The following is a 23,188-nucleotide window of genomic DNA, read 5'->3' as shown; positions in this document are numbered from 1 at the left end:
CTTCATCCCTCTTAGGTTCAAATATAATCGCTAGCATCCTTTTCTCAAAACACCCTCAATCTGTGTTCTTCTGTTTGGGTAAAGAATATAGTTTCACATCCATATAAAATAACAAGAAAAATTCCAGTTTTTTGTAATCTTCAGATGTTTGAACAGGCAGAAAGTAGAAACAATTATTAACTATGTGAAAAGTTCTTATTGATAAATTAAACTCTGGCAAGGAAGTATGGAGATGATTTCATAATTCATCCATATAATCAGAAAAAGAATACAACTCACCATTTCAAACTTGCTAAGTAACTTCATCGCATATACCTTCTGAGTAGTTTTATGTCTTACCTATAACAGAAACATTCATGTCAGTTTAAAATATTAAAGAAAAGTATGTATTAACACCAGTATCTGAACATAGGAGACAGACAAAAGTAGTGAAACATGAAAGACAAATAGAACTAGCAACACCTAACCAAGCAAATGCTGTTGACCGGTTCCTTGAAAACAGCCCGAGAAGTTCGTGATACAATCATTAGTTTTTGATACAAGAAAAACGTTCCACACAAAATATGTTCCATTATTATCATATTAAATAAAGTATAAGTTAAAACAGTACATCAGTCAACAACATAATTTGAACATGAATTCATATTATGAATAATCACAATCTTGTTTACAATTATAGGCACAAAGCATCTTCACACAGAATGCATATATTTAATTACAGCCAAAGCCTGATACAGCACCATTCTATATAGTGTCAGCACTGCACTGTACCCAAAAAAAGCCTAAGAACATAAATTACCTTTCTAATTTCAAAGGGAATCCCTGCTAAGCAGCATGCCTCCTAGCTGTCATTAACCAACATCTATGGCAATACAAAAGTACCACTAGGCATTATAATCAAGTTCAATACAGAGCCATGACATTTTCATTCCAGTGGCTACAAAGATAACTGCATGGAATATTCAGCTGTAGAAACACAGCAACTTTTGTGTTCAACATATAAAACCTACTCACATAACAAACCACCTGTAGTGATGTGGGGAAGGAGTTGGGTTGTTACGTGGGGGTCAGAAGTGTAATTTTCAACATTTTAAATTCAAACCTGCTACTCGGAGGGACAATGATTTAAAAATGGAAACATTACCAATAAGTAGGGAAGCCAGAGCCAAACTTAAAGGGCTGTAGCGCTACGGGAAGAAGAAGACGATGACCAAGAATAAGTTGTCCACATTAACAAATAAAAATCCAACAACTCCAGTGGAATAGTAACAGATCCAGCCCTTTCCTTCTGTTTAACATGGCTAGAGGACTCTTTCGTAACAGAAGTGTTTTCCAGACATTTTTTAATAGCTAACATACAGTACAAAAACACATTTTAGTTTGAATGCAATCATCAGACTGATAACACAGAAAGATTGTTACATAGACACACAACCAGACTAAGGAAGGCACATAAGAGGAAGGGAGATAAAGTTCCAAACATTCTTAACCTCAGCATTAGATGGTGATGACTGTTAAGTTTCATGCTTTAGTTTCTTATCCCCTGGAAAAGATTTCTGGTACTCACTGGATGGGAAACTAAGTAGGCTCCAGACATGGTCTGGAGGCAGCAACAGAGAAAAATCACTGTACCCTACCAGGAAACATACCCTGGTCATTTAGTTCACAGTGACTCACGTAACTGAGCTATCTCAGCCCACAAAAGCAAAAATACACTAAAAAAATTAATAGTGACATTCTCATTTTATGTTTTCAAAAAAGGATTTGAACACTAAGGGAAGCCCAAATAAAGAAAATTTACCACTAAGAAATTGGACTGAAACCATGATTAAGGAAAATGCTTGAGGCGGGAAACATTACAAACAGGTTCAACTTATTGCTGCTTGTCACACACCAACATAAATAATAAATGCAGCAAGTGACATCTTACCAACTGCACTTCACCAAATGCACCTCTGCCAATGACTTTAATCAGTGAAAAGTCATCCATTTTCATACGAAGCTTACAAATGGAAGCAGCTACACTATCATCTGAAACAACACATACAAAGTTTTTTTATGGAACATATCAAGAAACATGCAACTTAGTTCAACAGATAGGAGCAAATTCGCATAAAACAGAAACAGCTCCAGGGAACTGAAATAGTTTTCAAAAGAACCTGAATAAATGGAAATAGAATGTAACAAACACCATTACACAAAACTCTTACATAACACAGGCCTGAAAGCTTGAATATGGTATGATAATAGCCTATATAGGATTTGAGGTTTTCACAGCAGTGAGTCTGAAGATTTCTGTCTTCTGGGTTATTGCACCATGTGGTCTAGTAGATTTCCACCAACGTTTCAGAGTTCATACTGCCTCTGTCATCAGGGCGATGATTCATCGCCCTGATGATGGAGGCAGTATGACCTCTGAAATGTTGGTGGAAATCTAACACACTATACGGCGCAATAACCCAGAAGACAGAAATCTTCAATAGCTTATACAGTTAAAAATGGAAGTCAATCTGTCATTTTTACTTTAGAGTGAGGGAATGACAAACAGAAATTCCTTAGGTTTTATGACAAAGAAGTGATTATATTATAAAAAGGAAGAAACGTGGCATTCTACAAGATTTCGCTATTACAGCTGGCTAGCTGGCTGTCACCAAACTATCTCACTGTGAAGACGTCTTTCACTAAGAGAAGCAAACCAACAAAATAAGAGTAAACAATATGGTTACAAAACTAATCAACCAAGACCAAACATGTACATGCTCCAGACACTTGAATACACACAAATAACACAAGTTTAGCAATGTTTCTGTATCTGGCAAATGGTAAAGACAAAATAACAGCAAAGGTCACAATCCAAATGTTGCAAATATTAGTAAGACTATTACTTGTTGTCATGGAACAGCTTGATAACACCTTCCCCCCCCCCCCCCCCACTGTAACTTGTGTTTCTTGAATATAACTTTACTATGCAATAACAAACTTCCTTTGGGTAAGTTAGATTAATTTCCTTTCAGCTTAATAACCACAAATTAAACCTGAATTCAGTGACAGATTATAGAGCTTGGTTAAGTTAGAATAGTTATGTTAGTTAGTAAATATAAATAAAACCTAACTTCAAAAATGTAAGTGGGCAGAATACTATAAAACCCACTGATCAAGAAGTCATGCAACCTATATTAAAATATTCATTAATGGTTTGACTGGATTAATAAACATATCATATTGTTGTGACTATTTAAAAGCCCACACAGATCACGTCATGTTCTAATCTGCTCGTGCCAATACATCAGCTGTCTTTAAACAAAGTGCAAGTATGTCTTCTTCACAAGTGCAACAAATGTTCATTGTCAAACACTACCTGGCATCTTGTTCTTACTTAAATTACCAGAATGAGTTTAAGGGCACATTATTCACATTACAATTATCTGGTATCAAACAGATAAACAACATCTCATCTGGTGAACCATTTTCGTCACGGCAGAAGCACTTCACAAGTTGCATCAAACATGGAGAAAGACTGAATGTATGCATTGCTGAGCATAGTGGACATTTCCAGCAACATGCTTGTTTGGTTTTCTGATTTCAATTTAGTTTATTTTCTGACATATAGAACATGTGTCACGAATGGATTGCATGACTTTTCAATCACCCTCTATATTTGGCGATGCTCTTCTGATACTCACATCTATTCATGTAAGCTTCAACATTTTTCATCCGTTTCACGGAGGGGTGGTCACAGTCAGCTACCAATGCCTGAACTGTGTCCTGAAAACAAATAACTCAGCTATATGTAAGCATCAGAAATCTGCAAATATTTTGACCATACATCTAAACAACCTATTCAAATTCCCAGATCTCTCTATATTGGTTAGTGCTCTACATATGACTAGAACAGGTGTTCTCCCATTGTCAAGCTGGGAGCTGTAACAAGAGTGGGACGAGATGTTTGCCCTGCACATTCAGGATGAAATCTCAACATCTTCCCTGCAGTAACTACCATGATATAACTGATCTGACAAACAGGAAACAACCTAAAGGAACTTTAGTGTATAAAAGCTATATATGTATATAAACAGTATTATCCCCTTCAAAGTACGTGTTGATCACACCACCATAAGCCCTACCTGAAAACTGCCATTCCAGAACACTTCTGACATATCTAACTTCCCACACATTCTGTTCATTCATCACCATAACAACAACAAATACTATGTCAACTTACCAAAAGGCAATCCACATTTGCAATACTACGAGGATCTTGAATTGTCTCTTCTAACTGTCGCAAACGACGTTTGCGATCGTCATCCTTGATACCATCCATTTTTATACTAGATGTATAGATTATATAAAAATCAGTAAAACATATTCAACCAGTATAACTGGGCGATTTACATTCCACAACACATGCTGGAAACGAAACACAGTTGTAATAATTACGGACACTACATACATCACGTTACATGGCACCTTTCTACTACATTAACAGTACTATTCATTTTTATTCCTTTTATTTCAGCACTATAAGACTAACATTCTTATTCAAAATTAGTGCTGTCCAACTTTCTTCTTCCACTATACTGTGCACATAATTAGCTTGTTTTTCACACTACATAGCAATCAGATGCTTTTTATACACTATCAGCAACAAATTCATCAATAAGTCACACAACACAACTTTATTTCAATACCTTACCTGTTCTATCTATAGATAATTCACAACCTATTATGTGAAAGTAAATCATGAAATGTGACAGACACCTTTCCAAACCTCAAAATCCAGGTTTAGTTACTTGCTAGTGTATTATGGTGTCTATACTTTCACAGCCGTTACGTTCGTTGTTTCTTCATTTTCCTGTTCAATATAGAATAATACTATTTTCAGTTCTTACGTACAACATAAATGTAATACCAAACAATAAGTGGCCGAAAATCCAAGTTCAAGATGCATGAAGGGTGCAGTAGTGGTAAGAAGTCATCACCAAGAGTAACAAGCCCACAACACCGAACATCTATAAAACCGTAATAAGTTGTAAACAAAATTTCCTGCAATTCACTTTCAAGTGAAGGCTTTCTCCTTTACTTGATCTTGATGACAGGTCTTTGTATTACATCTATAAATGCGGAAATGCAATATCACACACTGTACTTACATCAATTAACACGTAATACTTCCCAATGCCAAGAACAAAGTGTTCTAATTTATCTCGATCTTACCTTCACATTTCTTCAAGACGTGCGAATAGCAAACTGTGTTATTGTAATTGCATTATCTTACATGTTTTTCACACTCATGCCCGCTTTTCTTGTTAAACATTATGGCTTCCTAGGGTTACCAGGCTTCCCAATCGTTTCGAACAGAGGATGTATAGAAGGCAGTGCCGTGCTGATAGATATCAGTTTTGTTCCGCTACGTTAGACCGGCATAAGAATTTCCCTTTCATTTAATTCCTATTGTGTAGTAACGTGAACGTAAAGCTGCCAGTGCTTAATTAGGCTCCGCGTCATGTAATGGCGTAAGGGGTGGAGGAATAACTCCACACATTCTTTACCTCGGCACTAGATACCAACCAGATGTGAGGGTTTAGCTTTATGCCCCGACTGCTTTACACCGAAGGAAAGAACCATGGTAGATGCAAAGCAGGATAGGTCCCAGAGCCGGTCTGGTCGTTGTGGCGAAGAGAAAAATTCTACCCTGCCGCTGATGCTAAACATTAAGATGAATGAGCTACACCTATTGTGTGGTGTATATGAACAACCGAACTGTTCATCTACTACGCATTTTTCTCGTTCTCTAATTCTTGTGGCAAAAACACTTTAAGTTTATTAATCAGACTACAATGTCGTATAACTGCTTCAGGGCAGATCTCTATCTTGAACAAATGAAGATGCTGTGTTAAATGTTAACCTCTAAAGACCTGACGATCTAAATTTCTTGGTGGATCTCGTAAGATCAGTAGTCCATGACGCTCTTACGGTTGCCAACTCTGATTGCATTCATATCCAGAGATATCTTTTGCAATTATTATGTAATTATTTTCACGGGTTTGCATGGGTGAAATGTAATGTACAAGAATGCCGGGCTTTCGGCGATACGTTGAGTATTTGTACAGTTATCATGATAGGGTAAGTGTGACGACCGCCCAATCCTATCATTCAACTCCCAATGCCCGTTCATCATAACCTCCCCACCCCCTTTTCCAAACATTCACTCTGAAAATGAAAAGTGTACTGTTTGCCGATACATGTAACCCCTGCAAGTATTGAAGCGACATGTCTCCGAAATCTGAAATTATATATGAAGGCTCAAATAGCAGAGAAATTCTACACAAACTTCCAACTTCGCGCGTACACTGAACAAATAAATTCTATGGAGTCTTTTCACATAAAATTTCTATTAACACAAGCAACTTGTATCATTTTGTTCCTTCGAAGTGTTTACAGCAGCCGGCAACAAATTTAATGCTGTAAGATCACAGAAAAATCGTACGATGTAACAACACAAACAGCGGAGCCCAGGTGAGTGAAGACAGCTCGCAAGTCGAAACGAGCGTTTTTTTCGAGTTTTTTTTTTTTGGGGGGGGTCGTTTGGTGGTCTTGAAGCATACAGTTTGGAGACGGCTACTGTAACAGAACAAACACCGATCTTTAATTTGAGCATCTTGTCTATATTAATAGTTGTTACTATTATGTAAATAACGTAGATGTTTCAAAGCTAATTTTTCTTCTTTTATTCTGAAATCGAAATGCATCAGTACATAACTCATGAGAAAGTTGCAAAAGGAACACATCCAACCTATTACACTTATTATTTTTCCAGACACTTCGTGCTAAGGCACAATTCCAAACTTTCCAAGATGCAGTTTAGTGGTGGAATTTATGACACATTTGTTCATGGGCTAGCAGAGGGTTTAGAAAAAGGTCCATATATGGTACAAAGTAACCTTTTCGGTTGAAGGCAAAACCCACATTACCGGTTAGTCGCCGGTCTCTCGCTTGGGAGACAAGGTTTCGCGCTTAGGCCAGTCCATACGGGATTTGTGGTGGATTAAGTGGTAGTAAAATATTGAGGAAGTCTTTCTCCGAGATATTATTCATGCTTCATGCTCATTTATGCATCATTTGAGAACTAGTCTAAACTTAGTTCCCTGCTTTTAAAATTATAACAGGAAATTATAAATCGTTGACTAAAATGTAAAGAAAATGTTGACGTGTTTTCTTTTCAAGACGTCAAAATTCTTGAAAAAAAGGGTATTGGCTATGTGGACATACGTGATGGCTATCTTTTGTGGCTGTGATGGCTTAATATGATCCGTGCCATAGATGATCGAAAGTATGTGCTAAATTAGAAAACTCTGGTCATGTGGTCTTCTGTGGCGAATAGAATGGAGGTAAGTACTGTTATTTATTTATATTTATTTGTGATTTACTTGACGATAGTGTCATAGCTCAGACTGTATGGCGTCAAATAATACGGCTAATGAATGAGTTGGAAAAGATGTGGAATGGAGCGATCATGGCCTAATTTAAAGTACTATTCCGGCGTTTGCATGGAGGAACTGAGGAAAACCATGAAAAATTACGCTACCACTGTCTATATCTGACAAGAGTTTTGAGCCCAGTACCTTACAGATACGAAGCATGAGTGTTGACCATTCGGCCACGAATAACCATCAGGTAGTCTGCGGTTGACCAAACTCGTTACAGTAGTTTGGCACAAATTGATTACCTCAAGGTGTCACGTCAATATTATTTGTAACAAGATGAAAATCCCAATAAGTTATGTTGAGTTTGATGCTTGATGCTACAAAGGTGTCCTGTGATGCTATGCAGCATGTGCTTTGAAAGAAGTATAAACCCTGCACTCATTGTTGATAATTTCTGTACTGAGTTTTATTATTTTTCATAATTGTTAAACCTGTGTGTAATGTGTTTGTAGTACAGAGACGTGTGAAAGTAATACCATTCGAAACCCCGTAAAAATGGAGACTTTAGACCCCAGTAATATCTATTGTAAATTTATGAGAATCATAAAGCAGAGACAAAACTCAAAAATAGGCAGATTGAAAGGTGCCCAGACACAACCCTTCAAGCTCTGTTAGTAAAGTATTGTGTTCTGAATTTAAATGCTAATGTGATGATCCTATGCAAATTAATATTCATCAATAAGTGCACATTATTAAGTGCATTACTGAAATTGCTCTTATAACATTTATGTTCAAAGTAAACCAGTGTATTGACTATGGACATATGTATATAATGTTTATTTCAAGATGTGTGGTATGCAATGCGCTATCTGTTGTAAGATAGTCCTCAGTTATAAAGGCTTTAGATTAGCTCGCTCACAAAAGTTATTTTTGTTTGTGTAGTTGACTTCATGCGACTGGCAAATAAAAAAGCAGAAAATCAGTGAGCGAGGTCAATATCTTCTACGGACAGCCCAATGGAGCGACTGCAAATTTATTGTTGGGACGGAACCATACCAGCAGGTACACAGGAATAAGAACTGTGGATTTAAGACATTTTGTTTTTTGTTGTTGAAAATATTGGTATTTCATATTGCATTAATGATTGATCATTAAAACAGTTTTAAATAATGCACGTTTTATAGGCTTTCAATTAATGAAGTTTTACTTTAACACATAAAAAATTAATTCTTGCTACAGCAAATATACTACAATGCGAAGTAGCTCCTGAATCATCATCTTCTGCCAGAGAATTATCACTTATCAAGGTTTAATAGTGCCAATTAATTTTATTTTTTTCACTCTAATATAATTAATTCAGAATTAAATTAACAGACATGTACATGTCAATATTTTGTTGATTTTATTTCAGGAATTTTCACTCTGTGAACAACTTCATTCATTCATTTGAACCTGAAGACAGAGATAGAGTCCCATCTCCGAAACGTCGTTTTACGTTTTATATTTACTAGACGATGGATAATATCCAAGTAAATTTTTATTCTATTGACTCTTCACCATCGTCAAGAAGTTTTAGATTTGATAAACTTCATTACTTCCTATTTTTGTCTGAAACTTTTTAATATATAAAACTAGAATTTTACTTGTTATTTTATGTATGTGTGAAATGTGGACTTTGAGGAAGAAACATGAATTTAGGGTATTTGGGAACATCTGAGGCAAGAACACATGCAGATATTTAGGAAAAGAGTTCTGAACTGAATATTTACATCTAAGAAAACCAAAGTAATGTGGGAATGAAGAAAATACTTATTAAGTAGCTTAATAATTTGTACCCTCTGTTGTTAAGTTAAATCAAGAAGGATGAGATCAGTGTAAATTTAGCACAAATGGATGACATGAAAATTTCATTCAGAATTTTGGGCAGAAAACTTCAAGGGCTGCTTTGGAGACTTAGAGGGATGATATGGCAATATTGAATAGAACTTTGAGATATAAGGAATAAGAAATAAAGAGTGGGCTGGATTTAGTGAGCTGAATGGTGGGCTTTTGTTGATATGTTATGAATCTTTACAATGAATAAAAGTAGGTACTTTTTTGAATAAAAATTTGCTGCTCGACAAAACAAAGTGCTGTGTAAATGGATATGACTTTTCCAGCAGTTGACACATTTACAATTAACTTCTCAGAATGAATATTATCATCTACATTCACAGTTACAATATTGATTTCTTTAAAAGTACAGTGCACTTTGTTTTTAAACAGTTATTCCAACACAAACACTACACATGTGTACATTAATGGGTGGACAGACAGTTTAACTGATTTGAACTGGGCTATAATACAACTATGTGGTCACAGTGGTGGTGCAGTCTGAGGCGTGGGCCTTGTACACTTGGACCATGGGTTCGAATCCCACTCAAAACACTGATGTTTGTTTGCGTCTTTCTGTATTGTGGTGTCTTGTGTATAGGTAGAAGCCTTGCAATGGGCCGACCACTTGTCCAAGGAGTCTTACAAAAAATGTCTAAATAGATCAAAAACCTCCAAGAGTAGGCCCTATGCTTCACATTGGAGCAAAAAGGATATATAAAAAAATTATAAAACTATAAATTAAAGAACTTCTCATATTGATTATTGATGGAGCAATCAGGTTTCATTATATTCTTAATTATGCACTAGTAATATGTAGAATCAAATTGTATTTGATACTATCACTATGATACCATGAAACAACTGAGGGGCACTGCAGGGGATCCACGTTGTATTGTCATCAAATTTCAAGAGTGCTAAGCTGGCAACTGCATTGAATCTGTACTGTAGTGGAGCCAACTGATACTTCTGTATTATTTCAGGAGTTTGGAGGTCACAAACTCATCTTGGCAATGTCGAGTCCTGTTTTTGAAGCAATGTTTTTTGGTGGAATGGCAGAAAAAAATGATCCCATCCTTATCCTGGACGTGCAGCCCGATGCTTTCAAGGCGTTACTGGAGTATGACATTTTATTTTTTTAACTTTTATTTTCTTGTTAAATCCATGATTTTATCTTGAAATAAACCATGACCTGGTTTTTCTCAGTCCTTCCCTGTATATACCCTCACCCTACCACTTGTAAGAAAATTTATAAATCTTACTGTATGAACTGTGTGGCACTCTGATGGCTGTTACAAACATCATGAATCTTCCCTGTCCTGGCAGTGGTATTAGAAATACATTATTTCACTCTATGAAGACAGCCTGCAATAAGCAATATAGTCCTGTGACCCACCATTGCCAATCAAGGTACTGAAATCTATTCTCATGTTACCAATTTCTGACCTGCATGGGAGCCAGCATGTTTATTACACAAACAATATTAGGTAAGATTAATGATGGCATTAAATATTATTTGTGATATATGATATTCTTGGAACTGATGTGTTGTTTGGAACACATACTGGACTACCTCAACAATTGGTATAAATTAATAACAAATATAAAATGCAAGTTACAGGATCAACATCATCAACAACTGCAGAACATAATTATAAGTAACACATCATTTGAAAATGTTTCAAAATGTAAGTATCTGGAAACAACAATAACAAATGTAAATGAGGTCCATGATGAAATTAAGAGTGGAATATATTTGGGGAACGCTTGTTTTTATTCAACTCAAAAACTGTTATCATCTCGTTTACTATCCAAAATAATAAAGACCAGGATATATAAAACAATGATATTGCCAGTTCTCTTGTATGGTTCTGAAACATGGCCTCTTACTTTGAAGGAAGAACGTAGGTTACAAGAGTTTGAAAACGGTGCTCAGTAGGATATTTGGGCCTAGGAGGGATGAAATTAGCGGGGAATTTTGAATACTGCATAACGAGGAGCTGCTTGAATTGTATGGGTCACCTAGCATAGTGAGGATAGTGAAATCTAGGGGGCTCCGATAGGATGGACATGTAGAACGCATGCAATCGGTACATGCAGGATTTTGGTAGGGAATCCTTCTGGAAAACGACCACTGGGCAGACCAAGAAGGATATGGGAAGATAACATCAAAATTGATCTTAGGGAGGTGGGCTGTGAGGATTGCAAATGGATGGAATTAGCTCAAGATTGTGGCTGGTGGTGGGCTTTGGTGTTGTCAGTGTTGAACCTGCGGGTTCTGCTACTAGGGAGTTAGTTATATAATGCAAGTTGATGAGGCATGTATGAGCTATGGTGCATACCTGTAGTATTATTGTGGTTTCCTTGCATGTTACTGAACTGCAGGACACTGACAGGCATCGATTAACCCTCACCTTTTCCGCGTGTGAGGTGAATGTCTCACTGAACATGAGACCCATAGATATGAAGATGTAGACAGGGAAAATTTATGCAATATGCTGATTGTACTGATTGTATGAGGTTTCCTAAAAATTATCTGGGAGAGTATAAGTAGTAATTACATGTTGGTAGTACTGATCCAGTGATTACATAAGAATAAAACCACCTGAATTGCTGTATATCTTGCACATGCTTCTAACAAAGGGTAAAAATGGTATGCTTTTTACATTGGTGTCACTGTAGATGATAGTAAGAATATTTTTACTATCATCTGCTGACAAGACCTGTACTTAGGTGGATATGATAAGACAGTTGGATGACATGCGTTTTCCAGTGATGGAGACTAGCTCTAATGGACCCAACTGAGTAGGTACCTCTCGCCTGAAGACAGAAATGGAGCCAGATTCTGAAACATCATGGTTTATATTTTTAAATAAGGACATTGGAAAAAGTCTAGACAATGAATAATTTTAAGTGTAATCCACCATCATCAGAACCATTTAGAGTTGAATTATCTAAAAAGTGTTCATTTAGTTCACTTTATGCAAAAAATCATATAAAATTATTAAAAGTCCTTTTACGCATGTCTTTTTCTTGCATTCACAGTGTGGAGTATAGAAGTATTATTTGATTGCTTAATTTCCTTTCAGGTATATTTATACAGATGCAGTCAACCTGCAGTCTTTTGACCAAGCATGTGAATTATGCTACGCTGCAAATAAGTACATGCTGCCACATTTGGTGGGAGAGTGCACCAATTACTTGTGGCATGATTTATTTCCAAAAAATGCCTGTAGAGCATATGAATTTGCAAAGCTATTTGAAGAACCTGTGCTTATGGAAAAATGCTTGCAAGTAAGTTTAAGTGTTTTGTTATGTTGGCAGTAATATTTGCCACCACTTCTTTCTTGCACTAATAGAAGTATTATAATGCGATATGAGCATGAAAAACAGAATATCAAAGTAAAAATGTGAGAGATGACATGTCATTTATATACTGTAACTGTCATATGTATCCTTCTAAATGGAGATTGGAGATGCTGGCCAGGCTTGGTAGAAATAAGTGAAAACTACAAGTCTTAAGCCACATTTAAGACAGTTCAAGATTGAAAAATCTTACCTTATATTTTGTACTGATGATTACCTTTGTCTCTCTCTGTATGGAAAGAATGTATGTATTAATGGTGTCTGTGAACAAAGTACAGAGGAAAATATTTGGATCTAAGAGAGAGGAAGTATCAGGAGATTGGAGAACATTTCTGCCTGAAGAATCATAATTTGTACATATAAAATATTTCTAGGGGAACAGCTTCGTTGTAATCAGTGGATCATAAAAATATCAATATTACTTTTATATCAGTTAGACTATATCTCTAATTCCAGAGAAAGTCACCCTGTTAGTCTAAACATATGAATGTAATTCACAGGATGAAATAGTACAATACTGGGCTTCTTAATTTGTAACTTTTGTATGTGTTCTGTGTGTTCCATGTACACTTTTGTTATATTGTATAACCCTGCATGATTACAAATATTTACCACCCAAGTTAAATACTTGCATGTACCGAGTGAAAAGTTAATAACAATAATATCAATCATAGCGCTACGAGCCACAGTCAACAACAACCTTGAAAATGAGGACATAGATGGTCCTCGAAACATCGGCGATTAATCACCATCAAACACAGCTGACAGCCCGAGAAGACTTTATTAATGAAAGCCACTGTGAAAGCTTCACATCATATAGTTTGAAAATTGTTATGAAACACTTTGTTCATTTCATAGTAGAAATAACTGCACATAGCTAATGTTTTGTTGTGCTTCAGATTATCTGTCTAGAGACAGAAGCTGTGTTGCAAGAACCTAGCTTTGAGGAAGTTGAGTTCTCAACATTAATTGTTGTCTTGGAACAAGATGAGCTGAGGATCAGTTCAGAGTTGGAATTATTCAAAGCAGCTCAGCGGTGGGCGGCCCGTGAATGTGTCCGTAAAGGTAGGTCTTGGTGCTATATGCAAAGTTGATGAAGATCACTGTAAATTGTGAACTGGCAAGGATTACAGAGATATAATTATTTGTTTTGAAATAATTTTATACTTATCGTGTCATTGCCCAACCTCATGTACATGGTGAAATGATGTTTAAATTAAACTAAAATTGCAGAGCACATCTTTTGTCAGCAACATGGCTATAAATATTGCCTGTTATGTCCTTTTAGGCATTTTATTGCAAGTATGACTTCCAGATATGAAGGATCACACCAGAATTAAGTGTTCACTGTCTAAAGTTGTTGTCAACATGGTATTCAAGGTGATACATTTTCTTTAATTTAGCAGGTGGCAAGATAGCTCACATCATGCTGCTAGCTGCTGTAGTGGAAATTAAACTGAGTTAATTAGTGTTTTTAGGGGTTCAGTGGGACCGTACATAAATTATTTATATATTTCAAAAAAGCCTATGACTCTGTGAAGAGATAAGTGCTATATAATATTCTTACTGAATTTGGTATACCAAAGAAGCTAGTGAGTCTAATAGAAATGTGCTTAAATGAAACCTGTAGCAAAATTAGAGTAGGTAAATATGTATCTGAGACATTCTTCATCAAGAACGGTCTAAAAAAAAGGAGATGCTTTGTCTCCCTTGCTCTTTAACTTTGCAATAGAATATGCCATCAGGAAAGTCCAAGATAGGCAGGAGGGTTTGCAATTGAATGGGACACATCAGCTATTGGCATATGCTGATGATGTTAATTTATTGGGGGATGATATGAATACAATAAAGAGGAATGCAGAAGTTTTACTAGAGGCTAGTAGACAGGTGGGGCTAGAAGTAAACTCAGAAAAAACTAAGTACCTGTTTGTATCTCGTCGTCAGCAGACAGGCGATCTTAGGGTGGGTAACAAATCCTTTGAATGTGTGACAAAGTTCAAATATCTAGGAACAACAATAACAAATCAAAATGATACTCATGAGGAAGTTAGGAGGAGATTAAATTCTGGAAATGCTTGCTACTTCTCAGTTCAAAATATTTTGTCTTCTCGTCTGATTTCTAAGAACCTGAAAATTAAAGTATACAAAACAATAATTTTGCCTGTTGTTTTGTATGGGTGCAAAACATGGTATCTCACTCCGAGGGAGGAACACAGATTGCAGGTGTTTGAGAACAGGGTGTTGAGGAGGATATTTGGGCCTAGGAGAGAAGACGATGGGGTCTGGAAAAAACTACATAATGACGAACTTAAAAATATGTACTCCTCCCCCAATATTGTCGGGGTGATTAGGTCGAGAAGAATGAGATGGGCAGGGCATGTAGCGCGCATGGATGAGACAATAGGTGTGCACCAGGTATTGGTTGGGAAGCCTGAGGGGAAGAGGAAGCTGGGGAGACCTAGACGTAGATGGGGGGATAAAGTCAGTTGGGGGGGGGGGTCTATGGAAGATGGGAGTTGAAGGAGACTGGATTTTGTTGGCCCAGGACAGGGTCCGGTGGAGGGCTTTGGTTAATTCGGTGATGAACCTTCGGGTTCGGTAAGCCATCTAGTTAGTTGGGGGTTCTCATGGTGGCAGATATGAAGATGGAAGTCTTCTGATTTGTTGCACCGTGTAGTCTTGAAGAAGTATGTGGATGTTTTTGAGGTGTTTGTTGCCTCCATCATCAGGGTGATAATGTCCCTGATGATGGAGTCAGCAAGGACATCTGAAAGGTCGGTAAACTTCTACCAGACTACGCGGCACAACAACCTCAGAAGACAGCAATCTTCAGACTCACCATCGTAAAAACCTCAAATCCTACATATTCATAAAGGATTTTGTGTTAAGTTTGTAAACAGAAGAATGAAATACACAACATTTCCAAAGCCTTACAGTATTATCCTTTGAAAATGAATCTGACAAAAAAAAAGCTCTGAAGAGACAAGAGAACCATGAAAACCCTGTGATGGTTGGAAAGGCTGAGCCAAAATTTGAACCAGATACCTCCTGAATAAAAGTATCTATGTATTGCAGCTACACCAGCCTACTTTGTGCATTTGGAGTAGGCAAATATTATATTTATGTATCTGATTTGAAATTCATTACTTTCTGGGGTACCTAGAATTATTTATTCTGAATTTTGGGGCCAAGGTTAATTCATGGTTGACCCACATGACTTGTGCTATTTTCATTTTTCCTCGTGCATATATTACTGTAACTTTTGCTGAAATGTATTATTTAAGGCCTCCCACCAGATGATGGCAAATCACTGCGCTCTGTCTTGGGACCAGCAGTCGGCAAGATACGCTTTCTGACACTGACTCCATCACAGTTTGCAGAAGGCCCAGCCCTGTCTCCACTGCTCACCCAGGACGAGAGTTTTGCAATCCTACTCAACATCTCCTCTACGTCTGCATCATGCAAGCTCCCTCTACCCGAGGGCTTCTCAAACAGTGTTGAGTCTCGCTGCCGACCCTCGCCAGCCTCTCCTGACCAACCCTCATCCCTTCCTGTGCAGGTTGGCATCCTAGCATCACCAGCTCACAGAGACACCAAATTCTATTGTGTACGCAACATTTTGCCACAGCCACACTGTCTCAACACCAGCATCCTTGACTGCTCGGTCACCTTCACAGTTGATAGGAACATCTTTGTACATGGAGTGCAGGTGTGTGTAAATATGATTCTCTTCTTTTACATATCTGCAGCAATAAGAAATATCATATTGTAATAAATAACAAGATTTGAGTACACTGCACTTCCAGAGGTGTTCTTTATGCCACATCATGGGCAATGATATCAGCAGGGCAACCAAGGGAATAACAAATGTAACAATGGTATGCAGGTTATTGTTGCGTGATCCAAGATCACTTATAACCGTGCGACGAAAGACGTGACAGACATAGATAGCCCCATGAGGTGCATTTCTCTAAGACGAAGAACATTATGTTGATGATGCTGTGTATTAACTTCCACTGTCTTTTCCAGCCCATTGGCATTATAGACTGAACAGTAGCAGTGGTATAATACTTTCATTCTTTAAGTTTTTATTTGATTTTTAGTATCCAGTGTATGCTAGTGAAGGGTAGACTGACTAACAATCATGCCATGTGTTGTTCTGGAATGTCTTCTCTTCTGTGACTTTCTTTGACTTCATAATTTATAAATTTGATCAGTTTCTGTGTAGATACCTTTTATTATAATCTTTATGAATACAGTAAAAGTCTGATGTAACAAGTCCATTCTTCTGGGCTTTCTTCTATGCACAGTCAATGTAAGAATGTTAAATGCAGGAATACTTTTTAGTTGTAAGGAGAGTGCCGTCTCATTTTTATCAGTATAACAGACGCTTCCGATTGCTTTTCTCAGTCGTAAATATACGTCTGCCAACGTAATATAGTCGATGTTTAATTTCACAATGGTATTTGTCACTTTCTGCATCACATAAAATTGTCTAGCAGCATTGATATTCTGCTATTCTGAGTCAACCACGTCCCACTGGCACCACAGTACTACGAGGTGCGATCGGAAAGTTTCAAGACTGCGCCTATAAAAACCCGTACACTTATCTCAGGTATTAAATTCATCCATCACCCTCAAAGTAGTTCCCCTGGGAGTGAACACAACGATCCCAGCGCCGCTGCCAAGCCTGGAAGCATCCCTGGAAATCTTTCTTTGTCAGCCTGTCAAGCACCATCTGCGATTCTGCCTGAATCTCTTCTATCGTCTCAAATCGCCTTCCCTTTAGCTGAATTTTCATCTTTGGGAAGAGGAAGAAGTCACACGGAGCTAAATCCGGTGAATTAGGAGGGTGCGGGATGACGGCCATGGTGTTTGAGGCCAAAAACTGCCGAACTTTGAGGGCGGTGTGCGCTGGCGCGTTGTCATGATGCAGCAGCCAGTTGTGGTTGCGCCACTTTGCCGGCCGCTTCCGTCTCACATCTTCACGCAACCGCCTTAGGACCCCACAGTAAAATTCAGCATTGACCGTCTGACCTGCAGGAAGAAACTCCCTATGGACGATCCCCTCCTGGTCGAAAAAACAGATCAGCATTGACTTCACATTGCTCTTGACCTGTCTTGCCTTCTTCAGTCGTGGTGACGATGGGCTCTTCCATTGTGAAGATTGCTGCTTCGTTTCCAGATCGTACCCGTAAACCCAGCTTTCATCACCTGTGATAACCTTAGAAAGGAAGTTGGGGTCGGTTCTTGCAAGATCTTTGAGCTCCTGACAAACGAGAAGTCGATTCTGCTTCTGGTCCTCAGACAGGAGCCTTGGCACAAACTTGGCTGCGATGCGTCGCATGTGGAGTTCTTCCTTTAGAATCAGCTGACAGGTCCCATAGCCTATCCCAACAATGTCGCACAAGTCATTGATGGTACGACGTCGATCTTCGTGAATGGCCTGCCGAATCTTCGTAACATTTTCGGGCGTTGTGCTCGAAGATGGTCGTCCAGAACGCTCGTCATCATCGACAGAGGTTCGGCCATTTTTAAAACGTGAATGCCACACAAAAGTTTGTGCATGACCCATTGTGGACTTCCCAAATGCTTGCTTTAGCATTTCATAGGTTTCTGTAGCCGTTTTGGCGAGTCTTTGGCAAAATTTGATGCACACTCTTTGTTCATGAAAATCCGCCATTCCGAAATCGCAGGAGGGTCGGTGTAATGCACTACCAAAACGCCCGTAACTAAGAAACAAATGCTAATTCGATGATGCCGGCTGGCACACTGATTCACTATGAATGTAGGCCGCACCCCCTAGCGGCAGAAGCTCGTACTACATCCGGTTCGCCCTCTATTGACAGTCTTGAAACTTTCCGATCGCACCTCGTATAGCTGGGAATCAAATGTAGAATATCCAGTTACATCCAATAGTTGCTGACCATCATTTCATTCAATCATATTTGTTTTATTTGGTTTCTGATATAACAGATGTTTGCTGACAGCTGCCAGTGAAGCAGATAGAGTTTCAAGAGTTTAGCAAAGCGACACTAATAAGCATGAAAACACGTAGTCTTAGTATGCTACATGAATATAACTGATTTCTGAAGATGGCTGTCTTCTGGGTTGTTGCAGCATTTCTGTTCCACATAATAAGTTTGCTTATGTTATGGTAGTTGATGTGCTATACTGTATCACATTCATATAAAATAAGAAGTTTAGCTCCTGTTTGAAGGTGGACTTGAATACATTAGGTGATTTTGCATTGTGTGTAAGAAACACAACATGATACAATAACATATATGTACATAACACTAATACAGTTTAACATATAGGCTAGGAACTCTACTTCTACAAAGCGAAACCTTACTATCTCACAGGGCACAAATCAACAAAACTTTTTCACAAAACACTAAATTAAACTGTTTCAATCCCCAGAGAATCAACAGCTGTGTCAACTATAACATCTGAAATTAACTATTAGAACTGCTTTGTGATTGGTCCAGAATATCACATAACCTGATGATTTGAGATTATATAGTTTGCTGATCACCAATGACTTTTTGTGATATCTGTTGTGAGGGAAATGAATTGTTCCCTTGCAATTCCTGTGCTCGTTTCTGATTGTGATTTAAAGATGTCTCCATTCATGTTGTCAACTTGCCCTGTCCCAATTGCTTTGACAAAGAACACAACACAACACAAAAAATGTGGACTTACACCACATCTTCAGCTAAATTCAAGTCCATAATCCCACTGTTTGTATTCCATTTGTTACTAAACTAGTCTTTCCTAAAAGTCCACTCACAACCTACTTCAGTTAACAGTTTTTATGAAGTTGTTGAAATATGTATGTGAGAGCTTCTGCTAAATATAGATGTAAGAAGCCTGTTACTTGCCTTGCTAATATGGTCAGCATAACAGCATGTATTATAAACTACGATGCTTTTGTGCACAGATTCCAACACAAGTTCTTGGAGAAGGATCGGAGGTTGGAACAGGGAGCAGTCCTCCCAATCCACAGCTTGGAGGCTCCTACACAGAACTGCTCTATGCACACCTCCTGGACTCAGATGGCAGCCGACTTACATACACACACTATACAACACGTGTGAGTTATGGGTCACTGGTTGAGATAACATTCAACCGTTCAGTGGAGATACAACGGAACAAGGTCTACAGAGTGGGGGTTGTCCTCAACAAGGTGGGCTGGTACCCAATGGGTTCCTGTACTCAGCGAATGATGTGTGATACTGTGTTCTTCACTTTCTCTGTTGGTCAACCCAGTGATTCAGTTCGAGATGGACTGATCAGGGCAATTGTGTTTAGTTACTGAAACTGTTTTACGTACAGTCAGTAGATGTATACACTGGTCCTTTCCTCCATTCTTGCTGGCTTTTATTGTTATCATTGTCCTATTTTGTGTCTTATTCCACAAGGAAGCAAAGATGCATAAACATCACAATATAGGAAGATGGCTGTCTTCTGGGTTGTAATACCATGTAATGGAGGAAACAAGGATCTCTGAAACGTCAGTAAACTTCTAGACTACACAGTGCTGCAACGCAGAAGATAGCCATCTTCTTACTCACCACTGTGAGAACCTCAAATCCTACTTAATCACAATATACGAGGGTCGCTCATTAAATAATGCCCCACATTTTTTTTCTCAGCCAATAATGAAGATAGAAAAGTGTACTTTTACATGCTTGAGATTTGATGTTTCTCGCGTTCGTGTACGGAGTTTCAAATGATTCCAACTGATGGCGGAGCTGTAGTGAACTGTTAAAATGGCGTCTGTGAACGACTCTCGTTACAAGCAACGAGCTGTAATTGAATTCTTTTTTGCTGAAAAAGAAACTGTGGTGAACATTCATAAACGTTTGTGTGCTGTGTATGGAAGCTGTGCAGTCGATAGGAGCACCGTTGGTCGCTGGGCTAAGAGAGTTAAAGCTTCAGGAAGTGAAGAAACCGAGCTCCATGATCTGCCGCGCTCTGGGCGTCCTGCCACAGCCACCACTCCAGACATGTTGAACCGCGCGGATGCCATTATTCGTGAGGATCGGCGCGTCACAACTCGACAATTGGCCCAACAGCTTTCAGTCAGCAATGGAAGTGTAATTGCAATTATCCGGGCTCTTGCATATTCGAAGGTGTGCGCAAGATGGGTTCCACGAAGTCTCACAGCAGACCGCAGGATTCAAAGGAAAACAATTTCTTCTGAATTGTTGGAAGCGTTTTGATGCTGAGGGATCATTACAGGTGACGAAACCTGGATACACCACTTTGAGCCGGAGACAAAAAGGCAGTCAATGGAGTGGATTCACCCTCAATCACCGAGAAAGAAGAAATTCAAGACAACTCCCTCCGCCGGAAAAGTCATGATGACTGTCTTTTGGGACAGTGATGGGTTCATTCTTGTGGATGTAATGCCAAGAGGTGCGAGACGCGTACATCGGGACCCTGAAACCCTCAAGAAGCGTTTCCGACGAGTTCGGCCTCACAAGCATCCAGCAGAAATTTTGCTCCTGCACGACAATGCACGCCCTCACACAAGTCCGAGAACCCGGGAAGAAATCACCAAATTGGGTTGGACGGTGCTGCCCCATCCACCCTCCGACTTTCATCTCTTTGGGCCACTCAAAGATGCTATCCGCGGAACAAGATTTGAAGATGACGAGAGCGTGATTCAAGCAGTGAGGACATGGCTACGTGCACAGGACAAGAGCTGGTACCGGCAAGGCATGCACGCACTTGTTCCACGATGGCGTAAAGCCGTACAAGTTGATGGGGACTATGTGGAAAAATAGTATGTGTAAAGGAAACATTGATTTATATTGTCACCAAATTTCAGCCATCTTGAATAAATATATTCTGAGGAAAAAAATGTGTGGCATTACTTAATGAGCGACCCTCGTAGATTTGAATTTGCAGTGAAATAACTAATCTAATGTTCATTTGCGTAAGATCCAATTATCTTTCATCTCTTCATATCTGATTGAAGTTTCATTGTAAACAACTTTTTTAATGTAAATCTTTTGTTTATATAATTAACAAGCAATGTTGATAAATAAAAATACTCATTATAAATTTACTGATATTTAGTGTTCTAAGTTCCTTGCCATAAGAAGTATGTCAACTGTGCGTTGCAAAGTGACTGTCTGTAATGGCGTCTGCAGATTTAAAGGCCTCCATCTCAGAGTACTTCATAAAGAAGTAGACTACTATACACACTAAATAGCTATCTACTTACAGATTCCCACAATATTTTGAATATGTTTTTAAATGTCTTTATAAACTATTAAATACACAATGTTAATTATGTTAGGTAGACTGAAATGCACACAATTTAGGTACCTGCAGTACTTCCACACTAGCCAAGCCTAGTTTTCATGAAGTTGAATATGCTGTTGAAAGGGAATTAATTGCCAGAGACTGATCAAATTCCAGCAGAACTGATTAGACAGCATTATGTACCAAGAAAACCTTGAGACTACTTGGTGGAATTGCCAGGTTCTATGGTAAACACTATGTTCTAAGTAACTATCGTTAACACAAGTGGAGCAAGTACCAATGAAGAGATGGTCTGATGATACCTGAGCACGGGAGACACCATGGTACATTTCATACAATAGAAAGAGAGGCAGTTTAGAAATGAGTCCATCAGTTGTCTTCAAACAGTCAAAGTGCAAATATGAGTTTTTTTTATAAGTGAGTGTTCAATATTAAACATTACCTGGCATCTCTTGTGCCAAACAAATTAACTGTATCTTGTCTAGTGAACCATTTCTGTGACATAGGAACTATGCATGACAGAAACTATTTCAGCCAACCTTCAGTGTTAAATGGTAATAGTTCAGAAGATATCTGTCAAGCTTTGTTATGCTCTCCATAAAAGTCATCTCTTCAGACTGGATTATCCTACAAAAGTGTATATATAAAACTACAGTATGCGACTGTAATCTTGAGATTTGCAAGGAATGCAGGAAGTCTGAAGTGTTAAAGGCTGGCACTATCTTTCCTCCTTCACCCCACAAGTCTAAAGATTACAGAGGCGAACTATAGAAAGATTTTAAAACTTCATACACAAACTGATAAGGAAAAATGACTTCAGTACTACAGATGGTTTACATACTTCATTTGAGGGGTATAGACATTTTATCTTTGGGGGGTTTTGTACAAAAACAATGTACATATATTAGAAGAATTTAAACAAAATATAGAGCTGTGCATTTCAAATGTCACTGCAGAAACGCTTCACCAGGTTGCATCAAACATCAGGAAAAAAGTGAATCGCTTACCATGATGAACATTTCCAACACTTGATATAATATTGTTTTTTGTTTTCTGATTTCAGTGTAGTTTATTTTCTCACAAATAGAACACGTGTCAGGTATGGGCTACATGACTTTTTGATCATTCTGTATAAGACAGGAAGAGCGTATTATTAAAATAGTTCTTGGAAACATGATAATGTGGATGCGACTGAAATGACTCAGAAAAGGTTCCCATGATGCACTTCCAAGTTGAAGATTACTTCT

The 23,188-nt window shown here is 38.2% G+C and overlaps 2 protein-coding genes across 9 annotated transcripts in view; one reads left to right on the top strand and one right to left on the bottom strand.

Moving 5' to 3' along the window:
• Positions 1-5,621, bottom strand: part of Rok (Rho associated coiled-coil containing protein kinase) — a 63,844-nt gene extending 58,223 nt beyond the window's left edge. The window contains exons 1-6 of one of the 6 annotated variants that reach the window (XR_015536352.1): positions 5,215-5,621; positions 4,694-4,852; positions 4,223-4,407; positions 3,684-3,765; positions 1,931-2,031; positions 280-339 (exon numbers count right to left, since the gene is read on the bottom strand). Coding sequence is in view for 5 of the 6 variants with exons in the window: in XM_087353404.1 (XP_087209530.1) it covers positions 280-339; positions 1,931-2,031; positions 3,684-3,765; positions 4,223-4,321 (342 nt within the window). In the remaining variant the exon portion in view is untranslated. The remainder of the gene's footprint in view (positions 1-279; positions 340-1,930; positions 2,032-3,683; positions 3,766-4,222; positions 4,408-4,693; positions 4,853-5,214) is intronic. The other 5 variants (XM_087353404.1, XM_087353406.1, XM_087353407.1 and 2 more) reach the window with 5 other exon arrangements.
• A 1,635-nt stretch (positions 5,622-7,256) lies between these two features.
• LOC110831038 (BTB/POZ domain-containing protein 6-B) lies at positions 7,257-21,741 on the top strand. Of its 3 annotated transcripts, XM_087353582.1 has the most exons (8): positions 7,257-7,388; positions 8,367-8,486; positions 8,836-8,953; positions 10,280-10,416; positions 12,386-12,590; positions 13,562-13,727; positions 15,947-16,371; positions 19,606-21,741. In XM_087353582.1, the coding sequence occupies exons 3-8, from the start codon at positions 8,939-8,941 to the stop codon at positions 19,981-19,983; spliced, it is 1,326 nt and encodes a 441-aa protein (XP_087209708.1). In that variant the 5' UTR covers positions 7,257-7,388; positions 8,367-8,486; positions 8,836-8,938; the 3' UTR covers positions 19,984-21,741. The 3 variants fall into 3 exon arrangements, with proteins under 3 accessions (XP_087209708.1, XP_021922285.1, XP_021922276.1); XM_022066593.2 differs by lacking the exon at positions 8,836-8,953; XM_022066584.2 differs by lacking the exons at positions 7,257-7,388; positions 8,836-8,953 and adding an exon at positions 7,448-7,674.
• The last annotated feature ends 1,447 nt before the right edge of the window (positions 21,742-23,188 follow it).

The sequence above is a fragment of the Zootermopsis nevadensis genome, unplaced genomic scaffold (assembly GCF_977971745.1).
Source record: "Zootermopsis nevadensis isolate Lab colony 2312 unplaced genomic scaffold, Znev_1.0 Znev_ptg000022l, whole genome shotgun sequence".
In the NCBI taxonomy this organism is placed as follows: domain Eukaryota; kingdom Metazoa; phylum Arthropoda; class Insecta; order Blattodea; family Termopsidae; genus Zootermopsis; species Zootermopsis nevadensis.
The sequence above is the reverse complement of the archived record's forward strand: the minus strand, read 5'-3'. Positions and strand labels throughout refer to the sequence as shown.